At 35.5% G+C, this 17408-nt stretch overlaps 1 protein-coding gene and 1 long non-coding RNA gene across 4 annotated transcripts in view; one reads left to right on the top strand and one right to left on the bottom strand.

Moving 5' to 3' along the window:
* The window catches only part of PTPRQ (protein tyrosine phosphatase receptor type Q), a 258466-nt gene that overhangs the window by 37342 nt on the left and 203716 nt on the right, over nucleotides 1–17408 (bottom strand). For both annotated transcript variants that reach the window (XM_088836825.1, XM_088836826.1), the window contains 2 exons: nucleotides 14564–14663; nucleotides 12127–12255 (listed from right to left, as the gene is read on the bottom strand). In XM_088836825.1, coding sequence (XP_088692951.1) covers nucleotides 12127–12255; nucleotides 14564–14663 — 229 coding nt within the window. The remainder of the gene's footprint in view (nucleotides 1–12126; nucleotides 12256–14563; nucleotides 14664–17408) is intronic.
* The window catches only part of LOC129536714 (uncharacterized), an 89594-nt gene that overhangs the window by 61642 nt on the left and 10544 nt on the right, over nucleotides 1–17408 (top strand). Inside the window, exon 2 of one of the 2 annotated variants that reach the window (XR_008681860.2) lies at nucleotides 9540–9625. The exons of the other annotated variant lie outside the window; for it this stretch is intronic. This is a non-coding gene — a long non-coding RNA (uncharacterized LOC129536714). The remainder of the gene's footprint in view (nucleotides 1–9539; nucleotides 9626–17408) is intronic. 2 annotated transcript variants of the gene reach the window in all.

Below are 17408 nucleotides of genomic sequence, written 5' to 3'. Positions count from 1 at the left end.
CTGGAAAATCCCATGGATGGAGGAGCCTGGTAGGCTGCAGTCCATGGGGTCACGAAGAGTCGGACACGACTGAAGTGACTTAGCAGCAGCAGCAGATACTTAGGAAGTTACATGAACAATAAAATTGCTCTTGTCTACACAAGTAATTTAGAAAATAGATTTAATAAAACAAGATCCGTTTTGGCTTTATTTACTTTTCAGTATCATTCCCTTAAACCCAGTCATTTTACATACGCTGTTCTTCACATTTGGTTTTACATAATGTGAGAAACAAGGCATCCCATAGTCTGTTTTTATGGAATTTTCCAGTCTATGCTTATCTCACAATTATGTGTGAACTGAAATAAATACCTGCCTAGACAGCTTAAAATTGAGAAGATATTTTGGCATAAATTCAGTTCACCTGTTTCAAATAACAATTAGTTTTATTTTTCTTGTTTTTGTTTGTAGTCTCTTTGTCATTGCCTTGATTCTTAGCCTCATATTGAACAAGTGTATTTTTCTCAAGTACTGGCTGCATTCTAAATTTTATTTTTCTTTGAAGTTTTAAAGTTTTACTTGTAAACAGGAAAAAATAGTAATTTGGACAATTATGCAAGGAAGTGGAAAAGGAGATGGCATACTATGACGAAAATGCACTGACATGACTGATGAAGAAATTAAATTCCTTTGTGGAAAATTATTTGGTTAGATAGGCATAAAAAACTCACAGAAATTAATGTGTATGAAAATCAACAATGTTATTTCAGGAGTGCTATTTCAAATACAGTGATCTATGGACATACTCAAAGAGACTCAAAAATACTTTTTATTAACATTTTAAAAATTAAAAACTTGTTACATGGAGCGTGGTTTAGACACTTTAGTGAGTAAGAGTACTTATTCACTCAACAGTGAAGGATACTGTCAAATCATATTCATTAGTGTGTAAATCAATTTGGGAATTGTCCAGATTTCAATAAGATAACTGACCAATTTCTAATATGAAGGGCTAAACACGTTTTATTACATGAATCTTAGCTTAAATCCTATGCCCTTTGTTGAAAAGGGTATTATTTCATGTCTGGGCTCATTTTTTTCCAAAGTCTATCAAAAACTTAAATTCCACTCAGATTACTCTTGATAGATCCAGAGAGGAACCATTTATTTATGTTGGCAGTGGTGATTGAAGACCATATTGTCACAGAGACTCAGCTTTCCCTCAAGGTCAATTAGTTGAAATCTATAGGGAATTAAAATATAGTCCAAATAGAGCACTACAGATGATAGCCTATAGATGGGCAGCTTAAATCAGCATTACCAGTGGCGAGAAGCTGTGTTTTCTACTTAACCAGTTTTAAGTTAGGTTAAAAATTTTACTGCCTTTACTGTAAAAATATGTGCTTCTCACACTAATATGTACTTCATTTTCAACGAAAATTTTTGAAGAATCTATCTGGTCAAACATGTTAATTGATTTTTCTAAGTTTTGTAAAATATTGTGTGAGGTTTTTAGTTTATGTATTTCAATTCATTAATTCTTCCAATGTCCACGTTTATTTCTACAATGACTGTTACTTATCCAAAGCATTTACTGTAATGCTTTCCAAAGGATTTTAATTTTTGTTTTTTTCTATTGTTTTTATTAATTATAGGCTTTAGTATTCTTTCAGACTCTTATCAAATCACCAATGACTTTTCTTTGGTCTTTAGTACAAATTAAAAATATTATCCCAACCAATGGCTAGGACTGTACAGCTGACTCTAAAACTTCACTTTATAAGGTAAACATGCCACCTTAATAAGTGAGTAATGTAATTTTTTTATCATAGTATTCACAGACCCTGGCACTTGTAGACGCCCAATTGATATTTCTTCCATTCAAACTAGATGAAATGGACTTTTAGATACATACAGGGAAAGCAACGTTCTTGCTGTCATCAAAGAGGTGATGTAAGATTTCCAGGGTGGCAAGAGTTGAATTCTCCTCACACTAAGAACAAGTGGAAACAAACTCCTGACAGATTCTTATTTTGTAAACCATGCATTTTAAATTAAAATTGTAGTCATAAACCTAGTTACCTCAGGGGCAAGAGGGCAGAAGCAGTCAAGAGGATGAGGAAACTGCTGACAGCTTTGTGGGGAGATTGGCAAAAGTTCTCGGGGGGGACTCAATGAAGAGCAGACAGATGACAGACCACCATCTAAACGGACGTCCTGACAGCCTGAACAGGCAGGCAGGTAAGCACAGAAATTACTCTCTCAGGGGTTAGAAGGTGACCTCAGAAAACCAGAGTTGAAAGACTACTATATCTATTTTAACCGTTTTGATTTACTTAGAGGTGTTTAAAGGTTCTGATTAACCCAAACTATATAGTTCTATCAGAGTAGGAGCTCTGACCAATCAGAGCACTGTTGACTGATTCTAGCAGAAGAAAATGCGATTATAGAGGAGAGAGTGAGAGTTCGATAAAAATGGAAGCATTTTTCTCTGAGGTACTAATGGCATATCTGGTAAAGAATCCGCCTGCAATGCAGGGTACCCAGATTCAGTCCCTGAGTCAGGAAGATCCCCTGGAGAAGGGAATGGCTACCCACTCCAGTATTCTTGCTTGGAAAATCTCATGAACAGAGGAGCCTGGCAAGCTATAGTCCCTGGAGTCACAAGAGCTGGACACAACTTAGTGACTAAGCCATCACCACTAATGGCATAAAGCCAAAAGGGAAAAAAAAAAAAAAAGGATTCTCTTTAACGATGACAGAGAAAGGCATTCGGCAGAGTTTCTCAACCAGACCATTTGTGAGCCTGGAACAATGAGAGGTCAGCTTTGAGTGCTGGATGGAAATGGTATTTTCTGTGTGATGTGATCACTGAAATCTTTAGCTCAGGAGTGTTTTTGACAGATGCTTGAATCTGATCAAGCAGGTCCTTTGAGGAAACTGTATCTTTATGAAACTATTTTAATTCTGTCAATGGGAACATGGCAATTAGTTAATAAATAAGGTTAGCTATGATTCCAAAATGTGAAATGTGGTTAGAGTAACCATGGGTCTGCCTTCCTGTGTTTGAATTATTACTCTGAGTACTATTCACAGTCAAGAGAATGTCAGGAGACTTGGCTCCATCCAGCCTTGTGGCTCATGGGAATTGACTCCTCTGTCATAGATCTGGGATTCTGAAATCAAATGCATTTTCCCTCTCTACCTCCATTCATATCCTTTACTGAAGAAATTGAGTATCTCTGCCACACTCTGCTGGGTCCCTGCTAAAGCAGTCATTTTGCTATGCTCCCCTCAGAATGTATACAGCAATTTTTATCCTAGGATAAAAGTGGCACTTCTGGGCATTAGGGGGATGTCTGAAAGCGTGCTCAGTTGGCTGTCCATTGGGTAGGGTAGAAGTCAAAATTCTATGAAACAGGGAATGTGATTGTCTCGGTTCTCACAGATTACTACCTGTAGTAGTTGAAATGAGCTTGTGTGGAATGTGAACCCAGACTCCACCCATCAGACAGAGAACTCTTGTGTCATCGTAATAATAGGCCAGGAAGCTTGTGAAGAAATCTAGGTTAAAAACTTATTTTACAATCAAAGTTAATACAACATGATAACACAGCAAATTTCTCAGGCCATGCACATTGTGAGCCAATGTGCATTTTGATAAGGTTAATTTACAATAGCATGCAATATCATAGAGGACACTTAGTAAGTAGAAAGTTTAGAATGCTTTTAACTGTTTTTTGTCTTTGGAAAAAATAGCATATTAAACAACAAAACACTTCTTATCAGGTATTTTAAAATATAGAGCACACCATCTGAAAAGATTAATCACAGCAGAGCTCTGCATCACCACAGTAACTTACTGGATGACAAAAATCTCCTTTCGTCTAAAGAAAAATGAAGAGTATCTGGAAGTAAAGATTAATTTTTTAGTATAAAAACACACACTGCATTGTTTTTTTACTTGCTGCTGTAAGAACATGAGCATGAAATATCTTGAATTTCTTTCTACTGTAGGACATTTCTTGTCCCAAATTCACATTTTGTTCAGACATTTCTTATCTGGATTCACATATTTTTGCCATTGCTTGCAAAACAGTTTAAGACAGAAGTAAAATTAACGACCAGAATCTGTCAGAGAACTGATGGAAATTAAAATGCTAACAATTTTACAAAGTATTTCATATATTGGTCAAATTTTGTGTATTCTTAGTGAAGTCACAGGAATTGCACTACTAAATACTTTTCAGTTTCTGCAAGATTGAACCTATACTAAAATGCCATCATTCTTTCCCCCCATATCACTAGAGAATAAGTAATTCAAAAGAAGCAGTTCTTAGAATAGAAAAGATAATACTACTTGAAAGAAGAAAATGCATAGAAAATGCTACTTGAAGAAGGATATGGCCCTTGTCTTGTTAAGTGTGTTTGTGCTGATTCCATGTAGTATGCTTCAGAGTCAAATACATGCACACAAAATTATAGGTGTACGTTGATACTTCAGAATCAAACTGACCTGCTTGCTATCATCTTGGCTGTCCTGTTAACTAGATGCAAGACCTTGGACAATTACATAAATTCTCCATCTTTTATTTTTCATTTGTAAAATGGAGATAGGAGTACCAACCACAGAAGATTAAATGACTTGGCTGAGATCATTACATACCAAATTTACCACAGTAATTGCTCTTAAATAGTAGCAAGTATTATGTTAGTAAATCTTATATACGAAAGTAGAATGGTGTCATTTTTAATTTTACAAATATTGTAAATAATAATACTGAATGTATTCTGATTTACAGTTTATAGAACACATTCATAGGATCTTTTAAATGGTAAACTTCTGAAGGCATATATATTTGATAAAAATTCAACATGCAAAATTCTCAAGTTATTGATGAAAGATACTCTTAAAATAGCCATTCAGTTGTTTGCTTCATTTTGTTAGGATTTTAATTGCACTCATGATTACTAGATTGGGCCTTGGTCTTAAGATAATGCACCATTCCGTTCACTCAATTAAAATAGGCAAGATAACTAGTATGGAATGATGTCCAAAATTTGAGGGGAAAAGTTGAGGACTGGAAGAAAAGGAGTGTCTGTCAAATATTAGTGACACTGATTAATATTTTCTATTTTTTCTGATTAAGTAACCAAAAGAAACACAACTTCTAAATTCAGTTTAGAAAGGAGACAGTGAAAATTAAAGATTATAAGCCAGTAGTATCTTTATCTTTTCAAAATTCTGTTGGCTTATTTAATTTTGTGTTATAACTATTTTGGAAAGGCAATCTGTTTTACAGGTAAATTAGTTAAAAGCAAACCACAGAGCCAGTTAGGCTGAGCAGTGTTCTTTCTCTTTAAAATTATATCTTTATTCCTTTAAACTTTCCCAAGAATTTAATCCTAGACTTAACATAGGATTTTTTTCAGGAATATAGATAATCTATACAATTAAAATATTGCATTTTTCAACTTCATTGGAACTTTTTAAAAAAACTGAAATATAGTTAAATTACAAAGTTGTGTTAGTTTCAGGTGTCCAGCACAGTGATTCCATTATATATATTTTTTCTTCCATTCTGTGCACTTTCTATGGTTTCCTTTGCTGTGCAAAAGATTTTTAGTTTAATTAGGTCCCATTTGTTTATTTTTATTTCAATTACTCAAGGAGATGGATCAAAAAAATATTGCTGTGATTTATGTCAGAGAGTTTCTGCCTTTGTTGTAAGAGTTTTATAGTATCTGGCCTTACATTCAGGTCTTCAGTCCATTTTGAGGGGTGTGTGTGTGTGTGTGTGTGTGTGTGTGTGTGTATGGTGTTAGTGTTCTAATTTCGTTCTGTTATATGTAGCTGTCCAGTTTCCTGGCACTACTTATTGAAGAGGCTGTCTTTTCTCCATTATGTATTCTTGCCTCTTTTGTCATAGATTAGTTGACCATAGATGCATGCATTTATATCTACTTTCTACCCTGTTCCATTGACCTATAGTTCAGTTTTTCTGCCAGTACCATACTGTCCTGATGACTGTAGAATAGTTGGAAGTTAGGGAACCTGATTCTTCCAGCTTCATTTTTCTTCATTTTCCTCAAGATTGCTTTGGCTCTTCAGGATCTTTGTGTTGCTGTACAAATTGTAACATTTTTTTGTTCTAGTTCTATGAAAAATTTCATAGGGATTTGATAGGGACTGCATTGAGTCTGTAGATTGCGTTGGATAGTATAGTCATTTTCACAACATTGATTCTTCCAGTCCACAAACATAGTATATCTTTGCATCTGTTTGTGTCATCTATGATTTCTTTCATCAGCATCTTATAGTTTTTAGAGTACAGGCATTTTTTGCCTTCTTATTTAGGCTTATTCCTAGGTATTGTATTCTTTTTGATGTGACGGTAAATGGGACTGCTTCCTTAATTTCTCTTTATGATCTTCCATTGTTAATATATAGAAGTGTAACAGATTTGTATACATTAATTTTGTATCCTGCAACCTTGCTGAATTCATTGATGAGCTCTAGTAGTTTTCCGGTAGCATCTTTAGGATTTTCTACGTATAATATCGTGTCATCTGTGAACAATGACGGTTTCACTTTTCCAATTTAGATTCCATTTGTGTCTTTTTCTTTTGTGATTGCTGTGGTTAGGACTTCTAAAACTATGTTGAATAAAAGACTTCCTTGTCTTATTCCTGATCTTAGAGGAAATGTTTAGTGTTTCACCATTGACTATGATGTTAGCTGTGGATTTGTCATATATTATGTTGAGGTATGTTCCTTGTATGCTCACTTTCTAAAAAGTTTTTCTTGTCATAAATGGATGTTGAATTTTATCAAAATATTTTTCTGCATTTATTGAGATGATCTTTTAATTTTTATTCTTCACTTTGTTAATGTGGTATATCACACCGATCACTTTTCAGATATTGAAAAATCCTTGCATCCCCGGGATAAATCCCACTGGATCGTGTATACAATTCTTTTTGTACACTGTTGAACTTGGTTTGCTGGTATTTTGTTGCGGACTTAGTGATATTGGTCTGTAATTTCTGTGTGTGTGCTATCTTTGTCTGGTTTTGGCATCAGGGTGATGGTGGTCTCATAGAATGAGTTCAAAAGTGTTCCTTTCTGTGCAATTTTTGGAAGAGTTTCAGAAGGAGAGGTGTTAAATCTTATCTAAATGTGTGGCAGAATTCATCTGTGAAGCCATCTGATCCTGGACTTTTGTTTGTTGGGAATTTTTAAATAACAGGTTTAATTTCAGTACTTGTAACTGGTCTGTTCATACCTTCTGTTTCTTCCTGGTTTAGTCTTACTTGGTTGTACCTAAGAATGTGTTCATTTCTTCCAATTTGTCCATTTTATTGACATATAGTTGCCTGTAGTAATTTCATATGGTCCTTTGTACACTTGTGGTGTCCATTGTAACTTTTCCTTTTTCCTTTTTAATTTTATTATTTTGGGTCCTCTTCTTTTTTTCTTATTTAGTATGGTAAAAGTTTTATTAATTTTGTTTATATTTTCAAAGAACCAGCTTTTAGTTTCGTTGATCTTTTCTATTGTTTTCATCTCTATTTCTGCTCTAATCTTTGTGGTTTCTTTCCTTCTACTAACTTTGGATTTTGCTTGTTCTTTCTCTAGTTGCTTTAGATATAAGGTTAGGTTGTTTGAGATTTTTCTTATTTTCTCAAGTAAGTTTGTATCATTAAACTTCCCTCTTAGAATTGCTCTTGTTGTGTCCCATAGGTTTTGGGTCATCGTATTTTCATTTTCATTTGTCTTTGTATCTTTTGATTTCCTCATGATTTCTGTGATCCAGCCTCAGCAATTTTAAAGAGACAGGTCTGTGCCACCAGTGTGTATGTATGCTCATGTTGCTAGTATTTTCTCCTAGAAATATTTCTCACTTCAATGTGTTAATGACAAAAGAGCCATCACAAAATGTTGTTTTGTGAATTTGTTTATCAAATAGCAAATCCCAGGGTTATTTTCCAATCTGGTGAATGTAGAATCAGTTCAGTTCAGTTGCTCAGTTGTGTCCGACTCTTTGCGACCCCATGAATCACAGCACGCCAGGGCTCCCTGTCCATCACCAACTCCCGGAGTTCACTCAAACTCATGTGCATCGATTCAGTGATGCCATCCGGCCATCTCACCCTCTGTCATCCCCTTCTCCTCCTGCCCCCAATCCCTCCTGGCATCAGAGTCTTTTCCAATGAGTCAATTCTTTGCATGAGGTGGCCAAAGTATTGGAGTTTCAGCTTCAGTCCTTCCAGTGAAGACCCAGGATTGATCTCCTTCAGGATGGACTGGTTGGACCTCCCTGCAGTCCAAGGAACTCTCAAGAGTCTTCTCCAACACCACCATTCAAAAGCATCAATTCTTCGGTGCTCAGCATTCTTCACAGTCCAACTCTCACATCCATACATGACCACTGGAAAAAACATAGCCTTGACTAGACGGGCCTTTGTTGGCAAAGTAATATCTCTGCTTTTTAATATGCTATCTAGGTTGGTCATAACTTTCCTTCTAAGGAGTAAGCGTCTTTTAATTTCATGGCTGCAATCACCACCTGCAGTGATTTTGGAGCCCAGAAAAATAAAGTCAGCCACTGTTTCCACTGTTTCTCCATCTATTTCCCATGAAGTGATGGGACCAGATGCCATGATCTTCATTTTCTGAATGTTGAGCTTTAAGCCAACTTTTTCACTCTCCTCTTTCACTTTCATCAAGAGGCTCTTTAGTTCTTCTTCACTTATTGCCATAAGGGTGGTGTCATCTGCATATCTCAGGTTATTGATATTTCTCCTGACAATCTTGATTCCAGCTTGTGCTTCTTTCAGCCCAGCATTTCTCATGATGTGTAGAATAGATGAACCCAAATATTAAATATTCTTCCTAATATATATAGCTTATGTTCACTAAAAATATATAGAAAATGGCATAATGAAATGATATCATTATCATTCCAAGCAAGAATTTAAAATATTTTCTTTGCATATCACTGAATGTTCTCTTGGATTTATAGAGTACTAAATCCTTGAATTTCATTAGTTTTCAAGAAGAAAAAGAATGAGAGAATTTGTCTTCAGGTCCCTTATGAAACAAGACATAATATAATCAAATGATATGAGTTTACATGTATAGAAATTACAGGAAGAATCTTTAAAAATGTATATAGCTAGACATGCAGATATAATTTCTTATCTCTAAGACCCTAAGTCCTGAAGTTGATTTAATATAAATTATTGTAATGACCATTTTTGGTCAATTAACTCCATTACAATTAATATTTTAACTGCTGATTAGATATTTTATCATGTCTGTTATGGACAAGTGACAACATATAACACTGAAGAAAACTGGCAGTCCAATTAGCATGAAGAAAGTGGGCAGTTTGGAAGGAAAAGAATTTGCCTAAACCTCAAGTGGAAAGAGCATATGTTAGTTGGGTAGATTTAAAGGAAATTGTCTAAGTTTCTTCTTATAAATAACAGACACATGGCATAAGTTACTCAGCAATTTGGAAGCTAACTCAAACTCTTTGATTCTTCATTCTCAGAATCTACCATCAGTCTTTGTGGCTCAGTCCTCATCAGACATGTGTGGCTTTTGATAGATTTAGACTTTCCAGTACCTGAAATACAGGTAAAGAGCTTTAGAGCTTCAGTGACAAATGACCGCATGCATATGTACACATGGCTAATTATGAATCTGTTAATTACTATTTTTTCTAGTCTTATCGTCTAATGTATATGACTTTATTAACTTGAAAAACCTTCAATAAAAAAGCCGGAGACAGTTATTTTAATAAATTTCTGTAATCAAGCAAAGCATATTAGTATGTGACATTGGAATTACCAATAAGTATTACAGTTATGATTACTAGAGTCTTAACAAACAAGGTAGCAAAAACCATTGAAAACTAAAATTTCTAAATTTGATATGACTAGCAGTAATATATACCAGTTTTCTATGTGCAAAAGTAGATAAATTTATTTGAAATATACTTTAAAGAAAATTCTACATTTATTTACAAATAAAGTAACATATATAAACAAACATGGAAGCAGGAATATAATGAGTTAATGTTAAATGAGGCTGTCCTTGAATTTTAAGAACCCAATAATAAACAATCTATATAGTCTTTGCCCACCTTTTCCATTAGCTGTCATGGCAGATATTTAAAATATATATCTTATCCCTTTTTGATAATGGCTGTGTTCAGTGGAGTAGGGGGCAAGCTGTGAAAACACAGAGCTTACAGGATTTGACCTCACATAGCCTCTATAGAATGGTAACCTTCTTGAAAAAGAATACTTTCTCTAATACTGACTGGCTTCTTTCACTGTATTATAACTCCTAAAGATCCACATACTAGAGACTTCTGGGGGATTAATAAAGATTCTTTGATTTGATTCCTGGGTTGGGAAGAGCCACTGGAGAAGGGATAGGCTACCCACTCCAGTATTCTTGGGCTTCCCTGGTGCCTCAGCTGGTAAAGAATCCATCTGCAATGCTGGAGACCTGGGTTCAGTCCCTGGGTTGGGAAGATCCCCTGGAGAAGGGAAAGGCTACCCACTCCATTATTCTGGCCTGGAGAATTCCATGGGCTGTAAAGTCCGTGGGGTCACAAAGAGTCGGACATGACTGAGCGACATTCACTTTAAAAAAATACTGCAAATACGTTTGGATGCTTAGAAATTCACATGAACAGATTCAACTAAATTGTTCAAAAAACTAAATTACACTCAGAGATTTGAAGTTTCATTCCTTTTACGCTTCACATGTAGAAGAAAGATGGAGATCCCAGGCCTTAATTGAGAAAGGGGTGTGGAAGTTGGGCCCTCAGGGGTAACGGAGAAGAAACTTCCTTTTACTATGCAGCAGGACCATTATAGAACTGAGGCACAGCCTAATACTACTGATGTTCTGTTGTTGCTATGATAGGATTTAGCCTGGACAGGTTACCCTGCAGATCTATTGATCTTTTATCTGGCTTAAAATACAACTATCTTACACACAGTCTTTGGAGCACTATCCATTTTAGATAGGAACAACCTGTATCAGAACATAAACAAATGTAGATAAGTATAAAGGAATTTTCATATCCAACGAACCAAAGTACTTTGTAATTTACTGATAACACTGAATAACTTTCATTTTGTAGCATTCGGAAGGACCCTGCTTATCAGATGACGCTTCCATCTATAGCACATAGTAGATGTTTTTAGACATGCTGGAAATATTTGTGCAAAGTCAGCCTATTAGGTAAAGACCAGCTTTGGTAAATAACAACTATAAATGATTAATTCCTTTTTAAGGTTAAGACCTTTGGTGCCATATTGTCATAGTAATAACTTCTAAAGTTCAACAAAACTGTGCAGGTACTTTGTAACAATTGTCACTCATAAGAATCTAAAATTTTCTGATGATAGTTTTTATTAAGAATTTGGTAAATTATCTTAATGGAAGTTTTTCAAATGTGCCAACATTTAAAAAAAATGATTTTAAAAGAATATAAAATTACTTAACATTTACAATTAATTACTCTTATTTCCAAAACATATTGATGGCATGTACTTAATACATACTTTAAAATTTTTCCTTTCAAACATAAATTTTACTTTCTATTTAATCCTAAATACTAAGCAATTTTAAAATGAAGTGTTAATATATAGTTTAGACTTTAACTTTACATTAAATAATTTTTTACATTAAATAAAGAGCTTAAGAAAGGCTTTTATAAAAAATGATAAAAAGAATATCAAGTAGTTACAAATTTAAATAAATATGTAATTTAAAACGTGGACAAGAAAAATCCAATGTAAAAAAATACTATCATATGTAGTGAATTATTAGACATAATTTTAAAGATTTAATGTATACAAATAGTGTCTCAGGAAGAAAAAAAGCTTTGCCGAACATTATAGACCCAGGTTCATATTGAACTCAAAGTATTAGGAAGATTAAGTGATTCTCTGCACACCAGTGAGAAGTGTGTGGAAGAGGGAGGTCACCCTTTGAAAGAAAATCTCTGTGACCTGTGTAAATGGAAGCCCCACAAACACTCCCAACAAGCACAGGTCACAATAGGGTCATGGCTCCGGGCCCTCTGGACCACTGTTCGCCCAGAGGAGTGTGCTCACCGCGTTAATCTCTCGTCCTTCAGCTCCAAGTCCGCCACAGTGATGAGCTGATCCAGCTTGAATTTAGTGTCAATAATTTCTGCATCCCGAGGAGAGTATGTCCCACCTTCTTTCTGCTTCTGTCGAATTCTAAAAGGAAGTGTAGTAAGCATGTATTTGTATTCAGATTTACTCTTAAGACATTAGTCAAATAATTTCTTTGGGATCACTTCTGTGAACACAAATTTACAACCACTGTAGCTGCAAATTTACAGCTACTCAAATTCTTCTCCCTGTTTTAATTCCACAGAATATATTCTACTATAATTTTTTAACATGCTATTTTTAATGAGAATTAGTTCTTTAAGGCCTGAGTCACTGACACATTTAAAGTATAGAGTGAATGAGACAGATGTTGTGAGCTGGTTTCTCCTCCCTCAAAAGCTGTCCCATAGATTTATCATAAAAAGGAAATATGCCAATGTGGACACTGCTCATTGCTATCAGCACCAGTTCAAATAGACAACCTTCCACTGTTTTTACATACATAAAACACTTACATATGACAAGATACATAAGTGTTTTATAAAAATATTGCCAAGTATGTATATCTAATTATATATTCTTTATATAATCTAAGAATATAAAATAGAACCAGAAAACTCAGATTCAAAAATAGAAGTCACATGAATCTGCAAATCAAATTGATGTTAAATATAAAGTAATATTTAGCTTTTCTATCTTGTACTGCAAATATTTAATACTTATTATGATTTATGTGTTGAGCATGATACAGAAAGTAGAACATATGGTCCTTATCCTCAAGGATATAATTTAGCTGAGAAGGACTGGAATGTAGAACAAGCATACAGAGGAAAATATTCAAATTACAACTTGTAAAACAGTAATTGATCAGTTATGAAATGATATGTGATTACAACTATTGGCACTTAGAAGAAATAAAAAGCAGAGTTTGACTTGGGTGTTGCAGAAGGTGGAGGAAGCACATTTACAATTGACGGAACAAAAGCAGCAGTGTGTGAAAGCCTAGGGGGTGTTCAGGTGAGGTTAAACTCTGTTGGCTGAACAGCCACATGAAGGAAAGTTGTAGGGAGTAAAAAGGGGCCATTTTCTGCCCACTAGAGAAGTTCATCCTATAAAGAAATGATTTGGGAGCAGAAGAACACTGTGAAGACAGTGGTTGTATGTCCCTTGGGGACAGGACCATAGCTTGCACAATATAATTCTCACTGTCTTCTGGCTGAATCTGAGAACACAACCTAGTGTAAGAAAAATATCTTTCAAGAGCCCTTCAAATTTTCTATCAAAATGATAATTTAAAAGATTCAAGATGAAATAGAGGATGCTTCGCGAACACAATACAGGACAACATTCTTCAGATAAAACAGAGCCTACTGAGCTACTTAGGAAATTAATATAATGGTTATTATTACAAATGGAAGGTCCCTTTAACTTGACAATCTTATGAAACTAGATTTCAGAATCACAACTAAGATTTCCCCTGTGCTGTGTGCTGTGTTTAGTTGCTCAGTTGTGTTTGACTCTTTGCAACCCTATGGACTATAGCCCGCCAGGCTCCTCTGTTCATGGGGATACTCCAGGCAAGAATACTGGAGTGGGTTACCATGGCCTCCTCCAGGGGGTCTTCCCAATCCAAAGATCAAACCTGATTAAAATATTTTAAATTAAACCTATCAAAGTTATAAATATTCAAAGGTAGAAAGCCTGGCACCTTCCCCTTCTGTGTAAACTTGTCTCTCAGTCCTATATCTACTTCTTTGTCCAGCTTTGAGATATTGGAGCTGGACTCCTTGGCCAGCTGGTGGGATGTTGAGCCTTCTTAATAGAGGACACTAGTCATCCTGCAAGGCAGTAGGGACAGGGAGATACTTCCCTTGTATGTTCTAGGGCTGCATTATTATAATTCATTGTGGAAGGCCAGTAGTCCATCTAAATGAGTTCTAGCTGCTTCTAGAGTTCATGCTGTTTCCATCCCATCAGTCAGCCCATCCACAATCGGGCAGCATGGACTGTTTTCACTGTCTAATTCCAGGCTGCCTACCCTCCAGTAATGATGGGCAGCTTCTGCAGACCAGCTCCAGCTGCTTTCTCTGTCATATTTCTTTGTCACTGAAATAGGATCCATGCGCCTGTGGTGGCCATTCCATGACAAACTTGGGAGTGAGACAACTTCTAGTTTGTTCACGTATTGTCCACTTTCCCTTAGACTAGAGAGAGCAGCTTTGTTGCAGTTGCTACTTTTGGATCCCTTAGTGTTTTCTTTTATTCCTTTTAATAGTTAACTATTTGTATTTGTTAACAGTTGTTATTATTAAATGCTTCCCATTCTAGTAACCACTGTGGGCTTCTGTCTCCTAATTAAACTGTAACTGTCCATAAAGCATCTTAGGAATAAATCTTATGCAAATAGTCTTACCTTGCAAATGCAAAAACAGCTGTTCCAAGAAGAATGATGGAAAGGATACACAAAGTGACTGAAAGTATAATCTCTACAGTTCGTTCTGAAAGTCCTTCACCTGAAGAGAAAGTGTAACATGATCATTAATTGTTATTATATGGGATACTTTGTTGGGTCTAAAATACAGAAAGATATACTTGGCCTATCTCTCAATAACGTTAACAAAATGTACACGTGTTTATCTTCTAGACCTTTTAACTTTGGGGCTCAATCCTTGGCTGTCTTTCTGACACCCTTGGTACACTCATGCAAACTCATGGTTTTAATTTTCATCTATATGATGATGTCTACTTCACTGTAATCTAAGGAACTCCCAATTTGTACATTCGATTGCCTACTATACATCTTATATAGAAATGTAATTAAATTTTAAAAATCAGAATGTCCCAAACTGAACTCCTGTGTGTCCCTCCTTTCAACAGCATCTTTCTTCTTCTTAGTTGATGGCAACTTCATTTGTTCTAGTTGCACAGTCCCCAAATCTTGCAGTCATCCTTGACTCTCTCATTCACAGAACACATCCAAAATCTGAGGAAATCCTGTTGACTCTATCTTCTAAGTATACACACTTTTCACTAAAAGAAACTAGGGAAAATTGGAGAGATAGTAATCCCAAATTGTGATTAGGGCACAGAAGGAATTTGGGACATCTAATGGGGCAAGAAAGCTAAGATACTATCAAAGGCTAATGGTATAGACAGAACAAAAGGTCATCTTTGAGAGGTCCTTCTGGCCAAAGATGGAACATTTTAAACTTTATGATGAATAAAAACTGAAACTGATAAAAAAATATATTCAATATCAGAATAAAAATCCATGAGTTCTAATATCATTCAATGAAATAGAAATGAAAATTAAAAAAAATAGTACTTTGTAACCTCTGGTTTTAGCTAAACTACTTTTCTTTCATTCTAAAACTTTGACATTAAAGGGAGAAAATTAAGCATTTTTCCCCCTGGCTTTCTATTTTTATGAATTTAAAAAAGCCCTAGTTAAGGAGAAAAAGCTCCTTTTTAGAGGAAAATTCTGTTTAATACATGTGGAAGAAATAATAAAATGTTAAATTAATTTTTCATTCCTAATGAAATAACTGGCTCAGGTAACAATCACAAATGCATCTTTAAATGACTAGGGGGTTGATAGGGACTTGAACATTTAGGGAATGTCAGACTATCACCACACAGATTATTTGCTGGTTATAACAAGGGGAAAAAAATTTCCAGTGAAGAATCATGCTATCACTAAATTAACTGATCAATTTTAACATCACTGAAAATGTGATGAGACAAGATATTATATACACCTCCTGACGTGAGGTATTTTGATCTACACAATAACACTTGTATTCCTGCCAAAATGTTCATTGTGCATATTCAGACCTTTAGAGCTTATCTCTAATTTATAAGAAAGTAGGAAAAGTAGTTCAAGAATGAAATGACATCAATAAAGAGCAATCAGACAAATTCAGAACATGGAACCACTTACAGGACAGCTCATCTAGTTGCCTAAATGAGTGTTTGGTGTAGGAGTGGGAAGCGGGAGGAAGAAGTCTCTTCTAGATGAAAATAGATGAGAAAGGGCGAAAACTGAAAATGTTAGTCACTCAGTTGTGTGTGATTCTTGGCAACCCATGGACTATAGCCCGTCAGGATCCTCTGTCCGTGGGATTTTCCAAGGGAAGAATACTGGAGTGGGTTGCCATTTCCTTCTCCCGGGTATCTTCCCAACCCAGGGATTGAACCTGCGTCTCCTGCATTGCAGGTAGATTCTTTACCATCTGAGCCACCAGGGAAGCCCAGATTAAGAGAAACAACAATCAAAAATAATGTGTGAACCTCTCATTTGATCCTGTTTCAAAAAAATTATAAAGAAAAAAAAATCAGAGGATGTTTTGAAAATAGGTGGTTTTACATAATATCAAGGATTTAACATTAATTTTGTTCAACTGCAACAATATAATAAAAACAGGCTTATTAGAGAAATTAAAGTATTTGGAGTGGAAGATAATGCTTTCTGTAATTTAAAATACTTCAAAAATAAAATGACAAATGCACAAATAGAGCAGATGTGGCAAACTTAATAGGTACTTGGGGTTCATTATACCATTCAAAACTTTGTGTACTCGCTATTCACCTTTTACTACCTCTTCTGCAAGTAACCTGATCAAGCCCACCATCCTGTTTTGCATGAATTATTGTATGGACACTTAACAAGTCTTCCTGTATCTATCCTTGTCTTCTGTGTATTCTCAGCATAGTTAAGCAAGAATAATGCTTTTAAAATATTACCTCTCTACTTAAAATCCTCACTCTCACAGACAAAATCCAAAGTCCTTCCAATGGCCTATGGCCATAGGTTAATGGTCTCTGGTCCCTCATTAACACTCTGGTTCCCAGTTATTTCTTTGACTTCCCTTCCAGTAGCCATCTGGCATACTGCTTTGGAGCCAGATTGTCTCCTTATTGTTCTTGGGATACACCAGGTCACTTTTGATATAGGGCTTTGTCCAGCTTCTTCCTGTGCCTGGAAAGGGATTTCTCTTGTAGATCTTCCTGGGGAGCCATGTCATTACCTTCAAGAATTTTCACCTAGTCAATGAAGCCTCTTACAGACTGAATATATGTGTCCCTCCAAAATTCATATGCCGAAACCCTAACACAAATGCAATGTGACAGTATTTAAGTAAGGATGAAATTAATGTTACTTGAGGTCTTAAGGGTTGAGCAGCATTAGTGTCGTTTTCAGAAGAGAACGCCAGAAACCTATTCTCTCCCTCTGCGCGCGCACACTGAGGAAAGGCCAG

This window comes from Moschus berezovskii, chromosome 6 (assembly GCF_049115385.1).
Source record: "Moschus berezovskii isolate FMDL1 chromosome 6, NW_MosBer_1.0, whole genome shotgun sequence".
In the NCBI taxonomy this organism is placed as follows: domain Eukaryota; kingdom Metazoa; phylum Chordata; class Mammalia; order Artiodactyla; family Moschidae; genus Moschus; species Moschus berezovskii.
Note: the sequence above shows the minus strand (reverse complement) of the source record. Positions and strands in the feature narration are given on the sequence as shown.